This window comes from Gymnoscopelus braueri (assembly GCF_963280865.1).
Source record: "Gymnoscopelus braueri genome assembly, chromosome: 22".
Taxonomy (NCBI): Eukaryota; Metazoa; Chordata; class Actinopteri; order Myctophiformes; family Myctophidae; genus Gymnoscopelus; species Gymnoscopelus braueri.
This window is the reverse complement of record NC_137624.1, coordinates 27,835,185-27,855,407: the sequence shown is the minus strand read 5'-3', so window position 1 is coordinate 27,855,407 and position 20,223 is coordinate 27,835,185. Positions and strand designations below refer to the sequence as shown.

At 42.4% G+C, this 20,223-nt stretch overlaps 1 protein-coding gene across 4 annotated transcripts in view; it reads right to left on the bottom strand.

The window, feature by feature from the left end:
• The window catches only part of nacc2 (NACC family member 2), a 77,976-nt gene that overhangs the window by 12,209 nt on the left and 45,544 nt on the right, over positions 1-20,223 (bottom strand). For 2 of the 4 annotated variants that reach the window (XM_080419806.1, XM_080419804.1), the window contains exons 2-3: positions 8,900-9,081; positions 5,325-6,095 (exon numbers count right to left, since the gene is read on the bottom strand). In XM_080419806.1, the coding sequence (XP_080275932.1) occupies positions 5,325-6,095; positions 8,900-9,011 (883 nt within the window). In that variant the 5' untranslated portion in view covers positions 9,012-9,081. Of the gene's footprint in view, positions 1-5,324; positions 6,096-8,899; positions 9,082-12,184; positions 12,249-13,872; positions 14,044-20,223 lie in introns of those variants that run through there. The other 2 variants (XM_080419805.1, XM_080419807.1) reach the window with 2 other exon arrangements.

Below are 20,223 nucleotides of genomic sequence, written 5' to 3'. Positions count from 1 at the left end.
TCTTTTTAAACGTGGTGGAAGCGAGCCGTTTTCGATCGGCGATCACTCTGCAATGGAGGATCGCGTTAGAAATGTTATTGTTCCAGGCGTTAGTCGGGACCCTCCGCCGTCTCGCACGCACGCTTTGTTTACATGCACTTCCGCGTCGGGGGCTTCTACAGCACGAAACGTATCGACGTAAATGGATGGAAGAATAGCAGGCACTGAACGTATAATATTTTAATAAACCTCTGGCACCCAATGTGTTAATGTTAAAGGAGAATACCGGACAAATTAAGTGTTGTCTTTGATGTCTCGTTACTCACCTACCGACAACTTTGCATCGGTTATAATAGACGAATCTCCCTAACCCACGCGCTCCCATTATGACAACGGAGGGGGTTTAAAAAATTACGACAGGGGAATCTATGGAAAAAAAGAACGCCACTTTTCACGTCGGTAGGTGAGTAACGAGACATCAAAGACAACACTTAATTTGTCCGGTATTCTCCTTTAAATGTTCATACAACCACTTAAACCCAAGACGTGTTGTGAGGTTGTAGATTTGTTGAAGAGATTCGGTGTAGATGGAAAAAAGCGCTCCGACTACAAGTCTAGAGGGTTTAAGTGCAGACTAACTCATTAGATTTGTAAACTCTCAAAGAGACCCGTAAGGCTCCACATGCTTTCTAACTATCAATCATTTAGCTGGTGACCCACAGGTTGATGTGCATTAGGCCATGGACCCCAATTTGATAGGAGGGTCCATTTCGTTCCATTTGTACACTTACAGACCTGTAAGGCGCCATTTTGGTTCCTAACTATCAATCAGCAGGGGACCCCCTGGAACCCCCCCCCCCCCCCCCAGGACCCCTCCGGACCAGTGTTGCCAGATTCTGTGAGAGAAACAAGCAACCAGGTCTAGGAAAACCAGCCCAAAAGAAACGACTATGGGCCACATGAGCACTTTAACATAATACATCAGCTATTTGAAAATAGCAGATCTACAAGCTCAAAACGCGTCGCGATGCGACGCGTTGTGAGCTTGTAGATCGGCTATTTGAAAATAAAATATTGCGGGGAAATTATAATAAGCTCGTTGAGAACCACTGCGGTGCAATACATATACCGCGGATTATGACTACAGCTGCCACACCCCTTCAAAAGGGCTTCAATAACAAGAAACTAAAAGGAGTACACAAAAAAATAAAGACGGTTGTAATACCATATGAGTATGTTGTATTTCATAAATGTTTCAGAGCGCTGCAGATGGATCCCAGATAAGGTGTAATGCTGCGTCAGCAAACTTGAAGTTTTGAAGTGGTACCGGTTTCAAATTGGGTATTAGGTTCTTACTCGCAAAAAACGCTCCCCCGACCTCTACGGTGACTTGTGTAAGTCAACACGCACGCAGGCCGCATGCGCGCGTGCGCGCACACACACACACACACACACACACACACACACGCACACTCCAGCACAACCATTACACCCAGGATAACAACAGAAAAATGAAACCATTTACTCACCGACACACACGTGCTTAGAAGTGCTTGTGCCTCCACACACATGCACGCACGTACGCATGCATTGCACGCATGCACACACACACACATACACACGCACATACACACACGGAAAGTTCTCAAATACCCCACAATGTCACCCTGGGGTGTTCCGAAGAGTGGGTTTCATAAATATCCGAAACGCTAGACTTTGACAAACCTGTCTGAAGCTTTGGAGCAGCAAGATTTTAAAGCCTGGCAACAACCCTGGATCATTTGTCCACGCACACGTGGGTTTCATTTGTCAGTGTGCCTGTACATCTGTACACGTGTGTGTGTGTGTGTGTGTGTGTGTGTGTGTGTGTGTGTGTGTGTGTGTGTGTGTGTGTGTGTGTGTGTGTGTGTGTGTGTGTGTGTGTGTGTGTGTGTGTGTGTGTGTGTGTGTGTGGGGGTGTGTGTGTGTGTGTGTGTGTGTGTGTGTGTGTGAGTGAGGGTGTGTGAACGTAACCTTAACCTTTGCAGTACACAGTAAAATCCTAAGTGTTCGTTTATCCTTATAAAACGGATAGTTCCGGGCCTTTGATTATGATTGGCTGAGCTGCGTTCGAATCCGTTGTAAAATGCTCTATAAACATGTGACCGCATGACATCAGATTGTTTGGCAAATTGTTTCAAAATGTGAGATTTCTGTTGTGAATTTAGATTTTTTTTTGCCTTTGGTTCTGATAACATTGTAGTTATGCAGTAAAGGGGAGTCCGTCTGAATGTGAACATCGCACAGCAAGTGCCTTGTTTGAATTGGCAGTCAGGGACTACTTTCTTGTAGAAATTATTCTTGTATTGAAAATGTTATTAAAAACTCTTTAACCAGTTAAACTCCAGCATCCGTATTGTGAGGAAAACCTTCGCTGAAAATAGCCGATCTACAAGCTCACGATGAGTCACGTTGTGACGTAGATCGTCTGTTTTCAGCGAATATATTTTATGTCGAGCGAAAAAAGAAAAGGCACTAGGTATAGAGCCCTGAGGGACTCCAATCAACCAAGCATAGGGTTTAAGTGGTTAATTGGGATACGGCTATTATTTTTCACCTTGCCATAATTTGGTAACCGTTTTATAAGAGCAATACGCCATGTGAGGCTGAGCTTTACGGCGTTTGAACACCCCTTAGCTGTTCTAAACTCACTAGAAACCACGGCCTCTTGGGGCTTATTGCTTTAACAACATGAGCCCTATAGCGTCTCTATTCTGCGGCGAACTTTGGGCAAAGATAGAGGTACAGAGACCGTAGAGATTCGGTGCAGCGGGGGAAAAAGGAGCGGATTAAGTATAGAGCCCTGTGGGGGGACTCAGGTCAACTAAGTATATCGTTGCTGTATTTCGTAAATTAACGCCCCACTTGATCATCATACTACAGCGTCACACAAAAGCATCAAAAGTAGCAGATCCACAAGCTCGAAGCGCGGCGCGAAGCGACGCGCTTCGAGCTTGTAGATCTGCTACTTTTGCTAGATAGCTAGATAGCCTCTGTAGATAGCTTTAAAGCACTGCTCAATACCTATTTCTTCACTCTTGCTTTTAGTTGATTTTTCACTGACTTTTTTGCTATTATTTAAATCAGGGATGTCAAACATACGGCCCGCGGGCCGGATCAGGCCCGCTAACTAGTTTAATCCGGCCCGCGAGATGATTTTGCCAAAAAAAAAAAAAAAAAAGGTTTTTTTTTTTTTTTTTTTTTTTTTGCCAAACATCTTTTAATAGTTTTTTGGCCAAGTCTACACCTGCAACCACACGTAACTTCCACTTTCCTCTTCTTCTTCCTCGTCTTTGTATTGATATTGTTTGTGTTGGAGCGCCTCAGTGCGGCTGCAGAGTTCATGTGCAACCTCTTCCAGAGAGAGATAGAGACACTAGAAACTCTGCTGGAGACACAAAACAAACTGTGTAGACTTGGCCCTTTGAAATAAAATGTATTTTGGCACAAAAAAAAAAAAAAAAAAATCTTAACGGTTATCGATTAACTCTATAACTGCCAAAGACGTTTATAAACGTCTTTGGGCCTTCAGCTATTGCCTGCCAAAGACGTTTAAAAACGTCTTTAAAAAAAAAAAAAAAAAAAAAAAAATTCTAAAAAGATTCTCTAATTATTTAAGATTGACACCTTTTCGATATTCCAAACGAATAAGGAGATAACAATTCCCAAAGATTTGCTGCTCCATCCACTTCAATGTTAAAATTGAAACGGACAAACAATTCACAATGTTTTTTGGTTTGAAACTACTGGTTTTGAGCTATTTTCAAACATCAAACAACACATGACAACAAGGTCAAATTGACCTCGTTGACATTTGTGAAACCACACCTGAATCTCATCTGTGATTAGACATTTTCTGGGGATCAATCATACTGGAGAAAAATATTCTGTGGCTATGCGAAAAGGTACCAAAATCGGTCAAAACCCTGGCAGAGGCTACAGACTTTTTGAAAAAACTCTGGCAGGGTAAGAGTTAATTAATCGGTAAGGCCTAACGGTAAACGGTTAATAAAATGTCTCCATTTGGCCATCCCTATTTGTGAAGTTTACATTTTCAGAATGTGCTTGTACTAACTAAGACTAAGTTAAGTAAACAAAGAAAACTATCTGAAGTTGTTGTTATTGTTATTATTAGTTATTATGCCATGATTTTACCGGTCCGGTTCCGGCCCTCTGGCCCTCTGGCCCTCCTCCATGTGGCCCCTGAGCTAAAATGAGTTTGACATCCCTGATTTAAATGCTGAAAGTAGTTGGACATAATGAGGTTTCCCCCTGACAGAGACGACGATATAGGGTTCAGGTGGTTCATTTGTTGTACACATGTTAACCAAATGGACCCCTTGCCTTACGGGGTCACGTGTGCACAAAAAATGAGAAAGTGCTAGAACCCATGGCACAGAGCAGCTGTTGTAGCTGTGATAAGGAGCATGCTGTTGTCTCAACGCATTCCAATCATCACTCCATGCAGCTATCCTAATGTTTACACAGAGCCCCACACACACACACACACACACACACACACACACACACACACACACACACACACACACACACACACACACACACACACACACACACACACACACACACACACACACACACACACACACACACACACACACACACACATTGGAAGGAAGCACAACATCCTACTTTTCCAATGCATAATGGAATTAATAATAATAACTGAATGTAATTGAATATTGTTTGCGTGCACACAGTACAAAACTGGTCTGGACCGGGGGGGGGAACTGACGGACTATGTTTCAAAGCCCTGTGAGTTTCCGTGAGTCACGGTAGTGTGATTTTTCCAACCGGCCTATGATCTGACTGACATCACTATGTATATATTTATATCATTCTTACTTTTATTTTACCCTTCTGGATACCTGGAATGAACGCACGATTGGCAGTAACACTTAACGGTTTTTAATGTTTGCCCATTTAGCAGTTATCCCTGGAATTTGATCCAGTAAATATTAAAATAGGTAGCAGGATGGACAAAAACAATTAAAAAATAATAATAAAAAATGAGTACAGTACAAATTTAGAACTGTTACCAGATTAAGACATACTTCTCAATGCAGCCAGAAAATAATAATATAAATGTTTTATGTTTTAGCCTCAGTAATGTGAAGCGTAAGGCTTCATTTCTGACGTAGTCGTGTGTGGGTGGCGCGCAACGAAAATAGCCAATTTACGAGCCCTCAGAGCTATTTTTGGTGAACAACACCCACGCGCAACTAAGTATCAATCCGAAACGAACAAAAACATGAGTGGATCCATGCTGATAGTGCAATACTCACTCCCATAGGGGTTCGCCGAGCGTCCATAGAGTTGACTGTAGGCCTCCTCCGTAATCCCATCGTACGACTCTTCCTCAAACTCCTCGTCTTCATTTTGATAGGACGTCGGGCTGTCGGTGGTGGGCAGGCTGGAGGCTCCGGGACTAGACCTCTCCACTCCTCCACCGCCACCTCCACCGTTCCCCGCGAGGTGGTGGTAGGGAGGCATCCCGGGGAAGATCGTGGTCCCTCCGGCCGCCGTGTAGAGTAACGAGCTGACCCTGGCCAACCGGCTCCCCAGCTCCGCGTGCGAGGTCTTGTTGTGTGTCCCGGCGGCGGGCAGCGCCAGGGGTGTCTGTTCGCCCCCTTCCAATTTGATCTTGCGCTGAGGCACGACTAGCGACGGCGACCAGCCGGCGGCGCCCAACACGGCCGCCGACGCGTGGCCGTTTCCGTTATTGTTGCTGGGACTCTGCGGCTCGGACCCCGTCTCCTCCATGGACCCGGCCGTCTGCGAGTCGCAGTGGGGCGAGTTCGCCTTGAACATCAGGTCCATGCCTCGCTCGACTATGTGCTGGATCTGGAGGTATCCGGCCGTGTACATGACCACCAGCTGTTCGCTGGCCGCCATCGTTAGCTTCCCCGTGTAGCAGAAGGTGAGGATCTGCTCGAAGCAGGCGGGCGTCACGGAGGAGGGGAGCTCGAACTGGGTCTTGGACGAGCTGCTGAAGAGGTCGCGGAAGTAGAGGCTGCTGGCAGCCAACACGGCACGGTGGGCTTTGAAGGCCTGGCCTGAGTGACACAGAGAAGCATGTGAGCTTTGAGAGTCACTCTAGGTGAGTTCTAATGACTTTGGCATTTTCCATTCGGGCAAATCATGACATTTTGTTTACACTCAGAAAGGAGCTAAATTACTTCTCAAATTCTCTTAACCCATTAAGACCTGGAACTGTGTCATTTTTAGATTTGAGCTAAAAAGCTTTATTTTACACTTTGGGCTATTCAAAAATAGCAGATCTACAAGCTCATAGCGCGGCACCGAGTGCCGCGCTACGAGCTTGTAGATCTGCTATTTTTGAAAAATCGTGAAAATGTGTGCAAATCTTTGAATATATATATATTTTTAAGCGAATATTTTTAACTCAAATCTTTGCTCCTGGGGGGTCCCTGGAACAAAATATTTTGATGGGGATCCGCGGCCAAATACATATCATTTTGGGGTCCTTGACATGAAAACGTTTGAGCACCACTGATATAGAAACATACGTTTTTCAGAAAACTGTTGGGATTTAGGAGACATGTAGAATCGGCTTCAGGTCTTAAAGGGTTAAAAGCTGAGAGCATTTATTATCTACCCCACCCCCTCCTAGAAGATAAGAACACCACATTAATGCAATTACAAGTAAAGGCATAGCATACATCTTGCAGAAACTAAGTTCAGCAAGGTCATACGAACAAAATGACATAATTGTGGAGAAAACAAAACTAATGGATTCCAATATTGAAGTTCTTGTTGGCAGTTAGCCGCACAGTTAGCCGAACATCACGACAGAAGACCTCAATACAAACATTGTGCGGCGTGTGTGTGCGGATGTTCAGAAATTCAAGGTGCTCGTGATTTATATTGTTTTATTTCTGCAATCTGCTGACAACGTACCACGGACCGTTTTGAAGAACGGTTTGGCTGAAGAGGTTAGGAGGTACTAACCTCTCTAATCCCTCTCTGAGGGACTACAAACACAACCAGATGGCAATTAATTAATGGAGAGAGATAGCACACACTTTGTCCACTGAGACAAAGTGCATGGGAGGGTGATGAAAACAAACAGTGGAGATCCAGGTGGCAAAATACACCGTTCCAGCACTGTATACAGTGGGCAGTGGGCGTGTGCTAAGGTTCAGCACTCACAAGCGGAGCTGCATCGAGTATACAGTAAAACAGTGTTAATTTTGTCGACTGGAACTACTTTTTTTCCAGTCGACTCCCTTTTTGCACTGACAAAAACTACATACAAACTAAATAAAACTTAAGCTATGATGACAAAATACATTAACAATTTCGTCAACAGATACAAACTAGACTAAAATGTTAGGTAGAGACTAGTGGAGAAGAGATCCAGTAGAACTACGACGAGGCATTTTATCATGTGTGGGTGTCGCGCTCCGAAAATAGTCAATCTACAAGATCGTAACATGTCAACAACGTGTTGTGAGGTGGTAGATCGACTATTTTTGGCTTGCAGCTCAGTATAAATCCGGCATTACAACACCATCACGGCCCCACCAAAATTAAATTTTAGTCGACTAAATCAACTGTAGATTTAGTCAAATCAAAATTTGCTGTCAAAATTAACACTGATATAAAAAAATGTATCCACAGAGAACTTGTTCGGTTTCGGCAAGCACATTTGATTTCGTTTTGAAGTACATTGCCAGCTTAAAGCAAAATGACACTTTGTAAAAGGTTTGGGTTGTGTAGTTACCTTGCCATGATGCAACTCCAAATATTGGTGAGATACCTTCAGTTACTTACTTACACCACATGGTGAAACAGATCTCAAAGTCACTCATGATTTAGCACACATAAACAAATGAAATCACAGCAGATTGTGACAATGTTGAACATTGCAAAACACGACACGGCAAGCAAGAATGTCAACTACCTATTGATCGGCGGATCCAGTCCGGATCTTCTTCCTAATTCAAAGTGTTTGGGTGTTGTAATGTTACATATTGGCAGAATCCGTTATGTTTGCGTTTGTTTATGTAAAAGAGTGACTTTGAGACCTTTTTCACTGTATACCATACTGCAAGGCAATTAGGAAACTATTTTGGAATATCAAGTTTTAATCAACAGAGCTACTATTGAAGATATCTCACCAATATTTGGAGTAACATCATGGCAAGGTAACTACTGTACACAACTCGGACCTCTACCAAAGTGTAATTTTGTTTTAACCCATTAAAACCGGGAAAGCATCTGTGTCACTTTCGATTTTAACCACTTTAACCATATTTTATACTTTCATTATTCAAAAATTGCAGATATACAAGCTCACAGCGCGTCACTTCGTGCCGCGCTGCGAGCTTGTAGGTCCACTATTGTACTTTTATCGCGAAAATCTGAGCAAATCTTTGAATATATAAATTGTTTTAAGCGAAAATGTTTAACTCGAATCTTTGCTCCTGCGGGTCCCTGGAACAAAATATATTTTGAGACGGGGGTCCCTTGGCCAAATACATATAATTTCGGGGGTTCCTTGACAGTTTGAGCACCACTGATATAGCATGCATACTGTACGTTTTTCAGAAAACCGTTAGGATCTAGAGGGCATTTGTCGAATCGGCCTCAAACCGTGACGGGTTAAGTCCATATTTAACCCTTTAAGACCTGGAACGCATCTGTGTCACTTTAGATTTCTTTGGCTATTCAAAAATAGCAGATCTACAAGCTCATAGCGCGGCACCGAGTGCCGCGCTACGAGCTTGTAGATCTGCTATTTTTGAAAAATCGTGAAAACGTTTTTTTTATATTTTTTTCCGAAAAACTGTTGGGATTTAAAAAATGTTTAGAAGCGGCCTCAGGTCTTACAAACCTCTGACGAGGATGGAGACGTCACAGTAGTGTCCCAACAAGCGCTGCTCGTTGAGGGAACCCAGCACGGTGGCTCCAAAGTTGGGGATCTCGACGTGGAGCAGCTGGGACATGTTGGACACAGAGCAGGCGGGACAATGGACTTCAGAGATTTACTGCAGACACTGCCAGCGAGAAAGACATCTGTGGGGGGGGGAAAGGAGGAGGGTGGAGGAGAGAGAGAAGAGGCAACAAAGGGAGGAGAAATTAGAACGCTGCTTCTCAACGAAGGGGTCCGTCCAGGAACCCCCAGGGGTCCCAGGCGGTATATATCCAGCTAAATGATTGATAGGAACCAAGTGGACCCGTCCGTTATACTGTCGGTCTGTGACTCTGAAGGTGTGCAAATGCAGAGTTAAATTAACACTTGAAGGGTTTTACAGTGTAGATTGAGGTCCCAGAGATTAAAAAACAAAAACGCATGTCAAACTGGGGGTCCTTGAAATTCAAGAGGTTGAGAAATCACTGATTTAGAATATGCGCAGAATTAGACGTGATGTTGTTGACAGAGAGAAGGCGAGAAAGTGTCCTGTGAATCATAAAGCCAGCAAACGCCCCAAAAATAGTCAAATCAAAAATAGAGATTTAGGTAAGACAATAGGTAAGGATGAAGGAAGAGAGGTGAGAGATGTCTGGAGGAGAGATGGATATGCAGACTGTACTGTAAGGGGGTGAGAGTGTTCACACAGATGTAGAATCACAGAAAATGGAGAGAGAAGGGCAAGTGAACAAAATACTGACAACACAGGAAGCTTCTTAAAGGGAAACTTTGATTTTCGATCATAAATCTGTGAGGAGATATATTGTGGGGAAAAAAACCACTCTACAAGTAAGTCTTCTGTGTATTTCTCCGCAAAACGTCTCAACACAATGTGTTTGACGTCATCATTTTGTGACGTCAACATTTAGTGGAGAGAAACACAGACAACATAGGGTGTTTCTTTTGCCACACCACATCTCCTTAAGGCAACTCCGCACCAAACAGACTCGTCCAGACTATTGCAGACTACTCCAGACTTCAACAGACTGGTATTCGGTTGGCAAAAGTTGCCATTTAAGTCTGTCAGCCGACTGGCCATTCATGTGCTAATTTGACTTTTAGCCTGCCAGCGTTGCCAGGTCTGCTTATTATAAGCGACTTTGGGCTTGTTTCCCTGCAAAGCCACTTAGGGATGTTCCCAGCGTTTTTTCTTCACTGACGTGCAGTGGTGTAAAGTAACTAGTACATTTACTCAAGTACTGTACTTAAGTACAATTTTGAGGTACTTTTACTTTACTGGAGTATTTCCAATTGTCTATACTTGTACTCCACAACAATTATTTGAAATGTTTAGTTACTAGTTACTTTGCAGATATAAATCATTATGAAACATACATTAACCACTTTAGCCCTATTTTATACCTATAAGCTATTTGAAAATAGCAGATCTACAAGCTCACAACGTGTTGCGATGCACGCGTTCTGAGCTTGTAGATCTGCTATTTTCAAACATTTTTGTACTTTTACTTTTGGTACTTTAAGTACATTTTTATACCAATACTTTAGTACTTTTACTCAAGTAAATGTTGAATTCCGGACTTTTACTTGTAACAGACTCAGAGTACATCTATTGCATTCAAGCCTGGAATTTCGTCATTTTAGGGGCAAGGCCACTTGGCCTTTGGTGTTGTAATTTTTTGGAGGGCACAAAGGCCCTGCCCGGTCTTCCTGCCAGGGCAGGAAGGCCATCCAAAAAAATAATAATGATTTTTAAGTCCAAAAATGATTTTTAAGTCCACGGAAATAATGCATTTAACTTGAAGGTTAAGGATCATTGTATTTTAATATATTATAAGAATAGTATAACTATCTGTGAAATATAACCCATTTATTTCACAAAATAATGTGTTGGCAAATGACCAATATTTAGTTATATAGGTCTCAATATGTCACATTCAGCCCTGGACTTCACTGACTGAAGTAGGGGTCACATTAATCACATTAGATTCACAGAATGTATTTTACCCACAAGTTATTTTCATTCAAATGAAATGTGAATGAACTTGCACTAATAATGACTTTAGTTGATTTTTCACTCTTTAAAATATAGTATTTCTTAATTATTAATAATTACAGCTTGTAGATTGGCTATTTTCACGATTTTAAATTGTTTTTAAATAATAATAAAAAAGGAACATACAAGATTTCCACCCGACAGCCATAATATAATAGCCAATATATGGTTCTGTATCAGTATATGAGTCCGTTTTTGCGGATTTCATTCTAATTGGCTACTATGCCTGCATATGAATTTCATGAGCCTGGGTAGGTCACCCTGGCTTGGAGATATGCCCTGTAGCGCACACTCCGCCAGTGGTGTAAAGTAACTAAGTACATTTACTCAAGTACTGTACTTAAGTACACTTTTGAGGATTTTTTACTTTACTGGAGTATTTCTAATTTTCAGTACTTTTACTTCTACTCCATACATCTCTGAGGAAAATATTCTACTTTTACTCCACTACAATTATTTGAAAACTTTAGTTATTAGTTACTTTGCAGATATAAATTATTACATTATAAAACATACAGTAACCACTTTAGCTCTATTTTATACCTAGGCTATTTGAAAATAGCCGATCTACAAGCTCACAACGCGTCGCGAAGCGACGCGTTGTGAGCTTGTAGATCTGCTATTTTCAAACATTTGAGTACTTTTACTTTTGGTACTTTAAGTACATTTTGATACCAATACTTTTGTACTTTCACTCAAGTACATTTTTAATTCGGGACTTTTACTTGTAACGGAGTACTTCTACATTGCAGTATTGATACTTTTACTTAAGTAAAACATTTGAGTACTTTTTCCACCACTGCGCTCCACACAGCAGCAGCAGGTGAAAGCAATTCACTTAAACGAGGGTTGTGTTGCGCACCAAAACTGCGCAAAACTAGGTCAAATCAATCAATCTCTCTCTCTCTCTCTGGGAGCAACAACGAGAAACAGTGAATGTAGGTTTTCATAGACATGGTCGCTTGTTTCTCTCACATAATCTGGCAACACCGACAGCCCTTTGTTGTCACTGCCACTGCTCTGCCAGTCGGCTAAAAAGCTGAACATGTTCGGTCGGCTCTGGGTCGGCCGAAAAGGTCCCGACGGACCCCTAACCGACTGGCCGACGGACCCCTAACCGACTGGCCGACGCTTCCCGAAGCCAAATCGGCCCAAAGTCGGGCCGATTTGGATTGGTCTGGAGCCAGCTTTACATCAGTGGGATGTAGTTTCTCTTTTAAGATAACATTTCAATCATTATGAGCTCACTCAATGTTAAAACTCGTCTTATCCCATGATGACATGACGACATTGTGAAACACAAATGTACAGTACAGGCGCAGACATCAGTTTGTGCAATCAGAACGTCTTAGTCAGCGATGGAAAACAATCAGTTCAAGCAGGCACTGCGTGGCATGTTGATGAGATATCTTCCCCACTGACAGTACAACACCTTTTCCTCGCTGCCGGGGAGAAACCTCATATCTATCTCCACATTTCAACTTTTGATGTATATTTTTTCGTCACTTAATACCCTACTTTGTCGTACACGAGTAGGAGAAGCGAAAGTAGTGAAAATAGCCAATCTACAAGCTCACGCCACGTTCAAATCGCAACGTGTTGTGAGCTTGTAAATCGGCTATTTTCACTATTTCTGACAACTTGTGTTCAATTTCTTTTTTTGGACGTACAAGGTTTCCACCCGACAGCAACGTTTTGTCAGGACTGTTCTCCCTCTGAGCTCCAGCCAGGATGCAGGGGAAACAGGACAACTACTTTTGTAGAGACGACTTAACAACATTCGGTGGAAAAGAGCCTGATCTACAAGCTCACAACGCGTCGGCAGGAAGAGATTCGGTGTAGACTCAGAGGGAAGAAAGGCACGGAACTAGTACAGAGCCCTGCGGGACCCCAGTCTACTAGGTATATAGGGTTAAAGTGTTAACCTTGATAGCTTGCTTTACAATAATGTTCCCTCCCTCATTGTTATTCAAACACACACACACACACGCACACGCGCACACACACACGTACACACACACACACACACACACACACACACACACACACACGTACACACACACACACACACACACACACACACACACACACACACACACACACACACACACACACACACACACACACACACACACACACACACACACACACACAAACCCTTGCCAGTTTCATTATTGAGCAATGCTGCGGAACAGTTTCCAGGAATACAACAAACTGTAAAAACGTCACCAAACCTCACACTCTCTCACTTTGTGCACGCTGTGTGCAGACAGGCAGGCAGGCAGGCTTACAGTTATACCTAAAGGTGCATACACAACACATTATGCACCCAGGCACACACACACACACACACACACGCACACACACACACGCACACACACACACACGCACGCACGCACACACACACACACACGCGCGAACGCACACACACTGTACGCACTTGAGAGTTGAAGACAAGCAGAAGAATACACAAAAATGTATATTCCGGCAAAAGAAAGTATTCACCGGGCAAAGAAAGTATTAAACCGAAAAACTTTATCTGCTTAGAATATTCTTAGAATACACACACACCTGCACAAACACGCACACACACACACGCGCACACACACACGCACGTGCACGCACTCACACCTCTGCCCCTGTCCCAGACAGTTCTGAATCTGACCTGTACTTAATCCAATCTTCCAGGAAGCACACGGCATGAAGACACACACACACACACACACACACGCACACGCACACGCACACGCACACGCACACGCACACACGCACACACACACGCACACACACACGTATCAGCAGCTTTCAGCATCAGCACACAGAGAGAGAGACACAGAGAGTATAGGAGCAGAAGAAAGGGAAGGGATCATGCAGTCTCTACCTGGTCATGTCTTTAAAGTGTCACTCCCTCTGTCTCAACGCCTCCACGGCTCTGCTCGCCTCTATTGCTCTTCTCTAGCTCCAAAAAATGCTCTCTCTACTATCTCTGTCCCACTCTCTCTCTCTCTCTCTCTCTCTCTCTCTCCCTGTAACTCTCTATACGTCTATCCCCCAGTGCCACATTTCTCTCCTCTCTCTGTCTGTTCTATCTATCGCTGTCTCAAAGCTTCCCTCTGCCTCCCTGTCATTATCTCTCCTCTCTGTTTCTCTCACTCTCACTCTCTCTCTCTCCCTCCTCTCTTTCTCTCTCTCTCTTTCTCTCTCTCTCTCTATCCTCCAAGGGTTGTATTCAACAAGTGCCGCTGCAGAGAGAAAGACAGAGAGAGAAAGAGAAGACAGAGAGAGAGAGAGAGCAGAGCGAATCAATGATGAAAGGAGTGGGAGGCTGAGTGTGTGCATGTGCATGTGTCTGTGTGCGTGTGTCTGATCAATGCAGTATCTATACGTCGCAGGGAGAGGGAGGGAGAGAGGAAAAAAACACAGGCTACAGTTACAGACAGAGACAGAGACTGGGCAGAGCGAGAGGGAGGGAGGGAGGGAGGGAGGGAGGGGTGCTGAGACAGAGAAAGTCATTTGAGGACAGTACGAGAAGAGAAAGACAATTAGGTGGAAGCAACTTCTACAACTCTCTTCTGCACTGTGTAGGAAGCTATATTGTGGTCTAAAGGAGTGTTGCGCCCATGTGGGTCGCGGACCAATTTTTTTATGGGTCTCGAATAAATATGCCCGTTTGTTTTTCCTTAAATAAAGACAGAAACATATATTCAAACATTTCCATAAATGAAAGAAAATGTCATGAATAAATAAATCTATATAAATGTAATGATTTTCAGAGATTTCAAAAAATGAACCAGGTAAAGAGAAAGATGGGAGGAAAATTAGGTTCTAATCTCTCTCCTATTGGATTTTTTAAAAATAACAAAACAGGGTCTAATGTGGCCAGTCTATGATGTCAGTACCATCACCCATCTCCGCATAAGGTTTAAGCCCGATCTGACCTCCATTTGACTTCCAGTATAACATTTTAAAGTTTTAAAAAGTTATATTAAAATAAAACCTGTTTCTTGGCCTACTGGCAGAGTGCACAAGAGATTAGGCACTGATTTGTCCAGTTTACCTTGGAATATTAGCCCTGGACACAGAAACAGACAGACAGACAGACAGACAGACAGATGGGCAGGCGGGCACGACACCCACGCACGTGCGCGTGTCTCACACACACACACACACGCACACGCACACGCACACGCACACGCACACGCACACAGTATATAGCAACATATATTTGGTGTAATTTTTTTATAAATATTTGAAGTTTTTCAGAAAACTTAGGTCAGGATTCAGGTTTTTAGAATCGGCCTCATGTCTAAATGGGTTAATAGTTTGTCACTTTACGGTACAGGGAAGAAAGGGAAAGAAATGTGCCGATCCTTAGAGTTAATAGTATATACATTGTACTATTAGCTTACATTTTATACATGGCTTGGCGGTATCCGTAAACCAGTGAATGAATGTCTAAAATTAATACCATTCTACAACCATGCAGCTAATATAGACTTAATTGCCTGTCAAATGATCATTTGGATACCCTTGGGATTCGGGAGTTTTTCCTATGCACTCTGCCAGTGGTGGAAAAAGTACTCAAATGTTTTACTTAAGTAAAAGTATCAATACTGCAATGTAGAAGTACTCTGTTACAAGTAAAAGTCTGGAATTAAAAATGTACTTGAGTAAAAGTTAAAAAGTATTGGTATCAAAATTTACTTAAAGTACCAAAAGTAAAATGACTGAAATGTTTGAAAATAGCAGATCTACAAGCTCGTGGCGCGTTTTGAACTTGTAGATCGGCTATTTTCAAATAGCCTAAGGTATAAAATAAGGCTAAAGCGGTTAAATGTATGTTTTATAATGTAATAATGTATATCTGCAAAGTAACTATAGTGTCATGATTTATGACACTTCATCTGCTTGACCCAGTACACACATGTGCATCTACGTGAGCATATTGATATCCGTGATACGATGACCATCAAGTGCTTCATCAGAGAGGCTGACGCCGGTACTGCCTGGTGTCATTTGGTTCTCCGCGTGTGCGACTCAACAGAAACCTTCGCTCACCACCGCCCTTTAGGTAGATGACCATATGTTGGTCAACCGAAATCACAACAACCAGTAACTAAAGTTTTCAAATAATTGTAGTGGAGTAAAAGTAGAAGTAAAAGTATAGACAATTGGAAATACTCCAGTAAAGTAAAAGTACCTAAAATTGGACTTGAGTAAATGTACTTAGTTACTTTACAACACTGCACTCTACAAAAAAAAAAAAAAGTTTATATTCACATAATCAAATGGTCTGTTATTTGATGGGAGCAGAGTTTAGTGTAGGCCTAATAAAAAAAAAATATATATAAAAGAAAAAGGGAGTATTTTCTGGTCACCGGGGAAGTGAAAATTGCTTTAGCAGCTTCGCCCGGGGTGTTAGAGGTTAAGTGTCATTTGCTCAGGGACACTTCGACACGTACGCACTGGGCGAGCTGGGGGTTGAACTGATGACCTTCTGATTCCCAGACGGCCTCCCTCTACCCACTCAGCTACAGCCGGCAGGCAGGCAACATGCCTCAAAAGAACCACAGCTTCCATTGTAACATTTTTCAAGATCACTCTCCGTCTGGCGTAGGCTGCGTGGCAGAGAGAGGATGGGTTCTGTGTGGTTGAATGGTGAGAGCGGTGATGGTGCAGTATTTTGTGCCTATTTTGTATAATCACCGCTCCGGTTTCCACGGCTTTTAAAAGAACGGCGGCGGCTCAGTTACGGGTGCGAGACTTAATTTCTTCAGTATGGCCTTTATAAGCCCAGTGGTTCTGAAACTTTTTCATGTCAAGGAGGGACCCCTAAAATTATATGCATTTGGCCACGGACCCCCATCTCAAATATTTTGTTCCAGGGACCCCCGGAAGCAAAGATTTGAGTTACAAATGTTCACTTAAAAAGATATATATATATATTCAAAGGTTTGCACGAATTTTCACGAAAAAAAATAAATAGCAGATCTTGTATATCTGCTATTTTTGAATAGCCAAAGTATTAAAGGTTATTGTGATGCTATATTAACACATTTGGCTGGGGACCCCCTGGACTCAGGTCTCAGGTCTTAATGGGTAAAGGACTACACAGCGCTTAGCGTCCGAATAATCAGATGGAATAGTTATATTTCATCATCATCTCAAGTTACTGTCAAAAACAAAAAGGTTGAATACTGATCACACCTTGTTGCGAAACTGGCGGTCCTTGAAATTAAAATGGTTGAGAATCACTGCTAGAGCCGTTAAAAACAAATCTTCTCTTGTGGGGGTCCCCCCCCCTGGCATATCTTTTCAAATGGGGGTCCCGCGGGCTAATAAGTGTCAATTTGGGGGTCCTTGACAATAAAACGTTTGAGATTCGCTGGTTTAGACGGTGTGTGTGTGTAGACAAAAATGGTGGGAGAAACCAAGACTCCCATTGATTTCCCTGTATCTGTGTGATGTATAAGCCCCGCCCCTTTACGAGACCAGTAGCAGGTTGTTGAGTCTATTCATTCCAATAGGAGAAGGAAACATGACCTATTCCTTTCGCCCCCATAGTCAGTCACTGAGGTAAATACTGGACCCATTGTTCACAATCACAAGCCAGTGAAGCCACCTGTTTCCCCAACGTTCTGACATTATCCCATTAAGACCGGCGAAAAGCATCTGTGTCGTTTTAGGATTTCTTTGGCTATTCAAAAATAGCAGATATACAAGCTCACCGAGTGCCGCGCTACGAGCTTGTAGGTCTGCTATTTTGGATTATTTTTTTAAAACGAGGAAAATTGGTGCAAATCTTTTCCGGTCTGTGCTTCTGGGGGGGTCCCTGGAACAACATGTTTTGAGACGGGGGTCTGGGGCCAAATAGATATAATTTTGGGTGGTCCTTGACATGGAAAAGTTGGATTAACACTGATATAGCAACGTAGGCTACTGTTAGGATTTAGAAAACATTTTTAGATATGTATTTGGACCCCCATCTCAAAATGTTTTGTTCCAGGGACCCCCAGAAGCAAAGATTTGAGTTTTAAAAAATTGCTTTAAAAATATATATATATTCAAAGATTTACACAAATCTTCCAAGATTTTTCAAAAATAGCAGATCTACAAGCTCATAGCGCGGCACTCGGTATGAGCTATGAGCTTGTAGATCTGCTATTTTTGAATAGCCCAAAGAAATCTTAAAATGACACAGATGCGTTCCCGGGTCTTAATGGGTTAAAATTGACTTTTTTCAGACAGACAAATCGGGAGGAAATCATCTTTGATCGAGACCCGTCTGTGTCAGCGACACACTTATGCGAGATCAAGCAACGCTGATCAAAGGATGTGCGGCGAGGCCCGGCGTTCACATGAGGCGACCTCGCCCACTCAGGAGCCTGGAAATGCGTGTAACATTTGTTCGGTGGTGGAAAAAGTACTCAAAATCTTTACTTAAGTAAAAGCATCAATACGGCAATATATCAATTCTCTGTTACAAGTAAAAGTCCGGAATTCAAAATGTAAAAATAAAAGTACAAAAGCATTGGCAAAAATGTACTTAAAGTACCAAAAGTAAAAGTACTCATTATGCAGAATCTCCCATTTCAGTTTTCAAATGTATTGAAATATTTTGAAAATAGCAGATCTTCAAGATCTGCAAGCTTTGTGAGTTGTGACCTTGTAGATCGGCTATTTTCAAATGGCCGAAATGTATATAGGGCTGAAGTGGTTAATGTATGTTTTGTAATAATAATAAAAAATCCACAAAGTAACTAGTAACTAAAGTTTTCAAATAAATGTAGTGGAGTAAAAGTACAACATTTGGATCCGAGGTGTAGTGGAGTAGAAGTAAAAGTATTGGAAATTGGAAATACTCAAGTAAAGTACAGTACTTAAGTAAATATACTTAGTTACTTTCCACCACTGCATTTCGTACTGTTGTTGGTGAAATGTGTGTCTTGTCAATGGGCTCTTTGACAGTAGCAACTGTAAGAGAGACTATAACTCACAGAATTAACATGACAGATACTTATGGGTCCACAGTAAAATGTCTGTGTTAATTGAATTCTGAGAGTGTACAAATATAAACAAAGAATTGACCCTTTTGGTTACACTTTTTCCGTGTTACAAATGCATAAATGAACAATGAGTATTTTAGTGTGTGTGTGTGTGTGCGTGCGTGCTTGCGTGCGTGCGTGCGTGCGTGCGTGCGTGCGTGCGTGCGTGCGTGCGTGCGTGCGTGCGTGCGTGCCTGTGTGCGTGCCTGTGTGCATACGTGCGTGTACACACTCGTGTATGCATGTTATCTAATGTATTAAACTAGTGTGACCATTGACCAAGATACAAAATAAATTAAATAAATTAATATAAGTGAGAGCAATGTGTGTGTGTGTGCGTGTGTATGTGTGTAGTATACATATACTACAGTACAGCATGTGATTCTTAAATGTCAGGGCAGAAATGATCCCATACCCACATTGCCCAGTGTGTTCTTAATCTGTATTGTCAAAACAGACAGGGACGTCCCATGTCATCAACTCACTGACACAAACGTTAAAGCTGCAATCAAGAACCTGTTTGAATGAATACAACTTGGGTTTAGCCAATCTGTATTATGGTAGAGCAGCGTGGGCCGTGAGGGTATTGCAAGTGGGCAAAAAGTTATGTAAAACAAAAAGAAAAGAAAGTAATGGTATTTTCTTTTCTTTAAAACCTTTAAAAAAACAATTGATTTGATTGATCATTAAAATAAACATGCTCTGGGTGGGTGGGCCGTAGGGGTGTGCCGATACACTAATTTCACGATACGATACACGATATTGGGCTCACGATATCGATACGATACGATATATGGCACTTTTTTTATTATGAAAATATACAGGGGAGGGAAAAAGCTTATGAAAATATATGGGTGGGGGGGGGGGGGGCAAATGCAAAAAAATACTTCTGTTTTTGCATTATTATTATTGCAACAAAAAAACGCCAAAACGATACATATCGTCATGAAAACGTATCGCGATATTTCGCGGGACGATATATATCGGCACACCCCTAGTGGGCCGCAAACGTTTTCGAGGTTTACAAGTGGGCCCTGATACAGAAAAGGACCCCTGTGGTAGATAGAGCATGTTAGTGAAATATAAATAATAGTACATAGTGCAGTCAGTGTGTTCCATTGAGGCATATTGACCCTGGTGTCAGGTCAGACGCTTGACTAGTAGTCCTCTCCCAAGCGGGGTTCGAA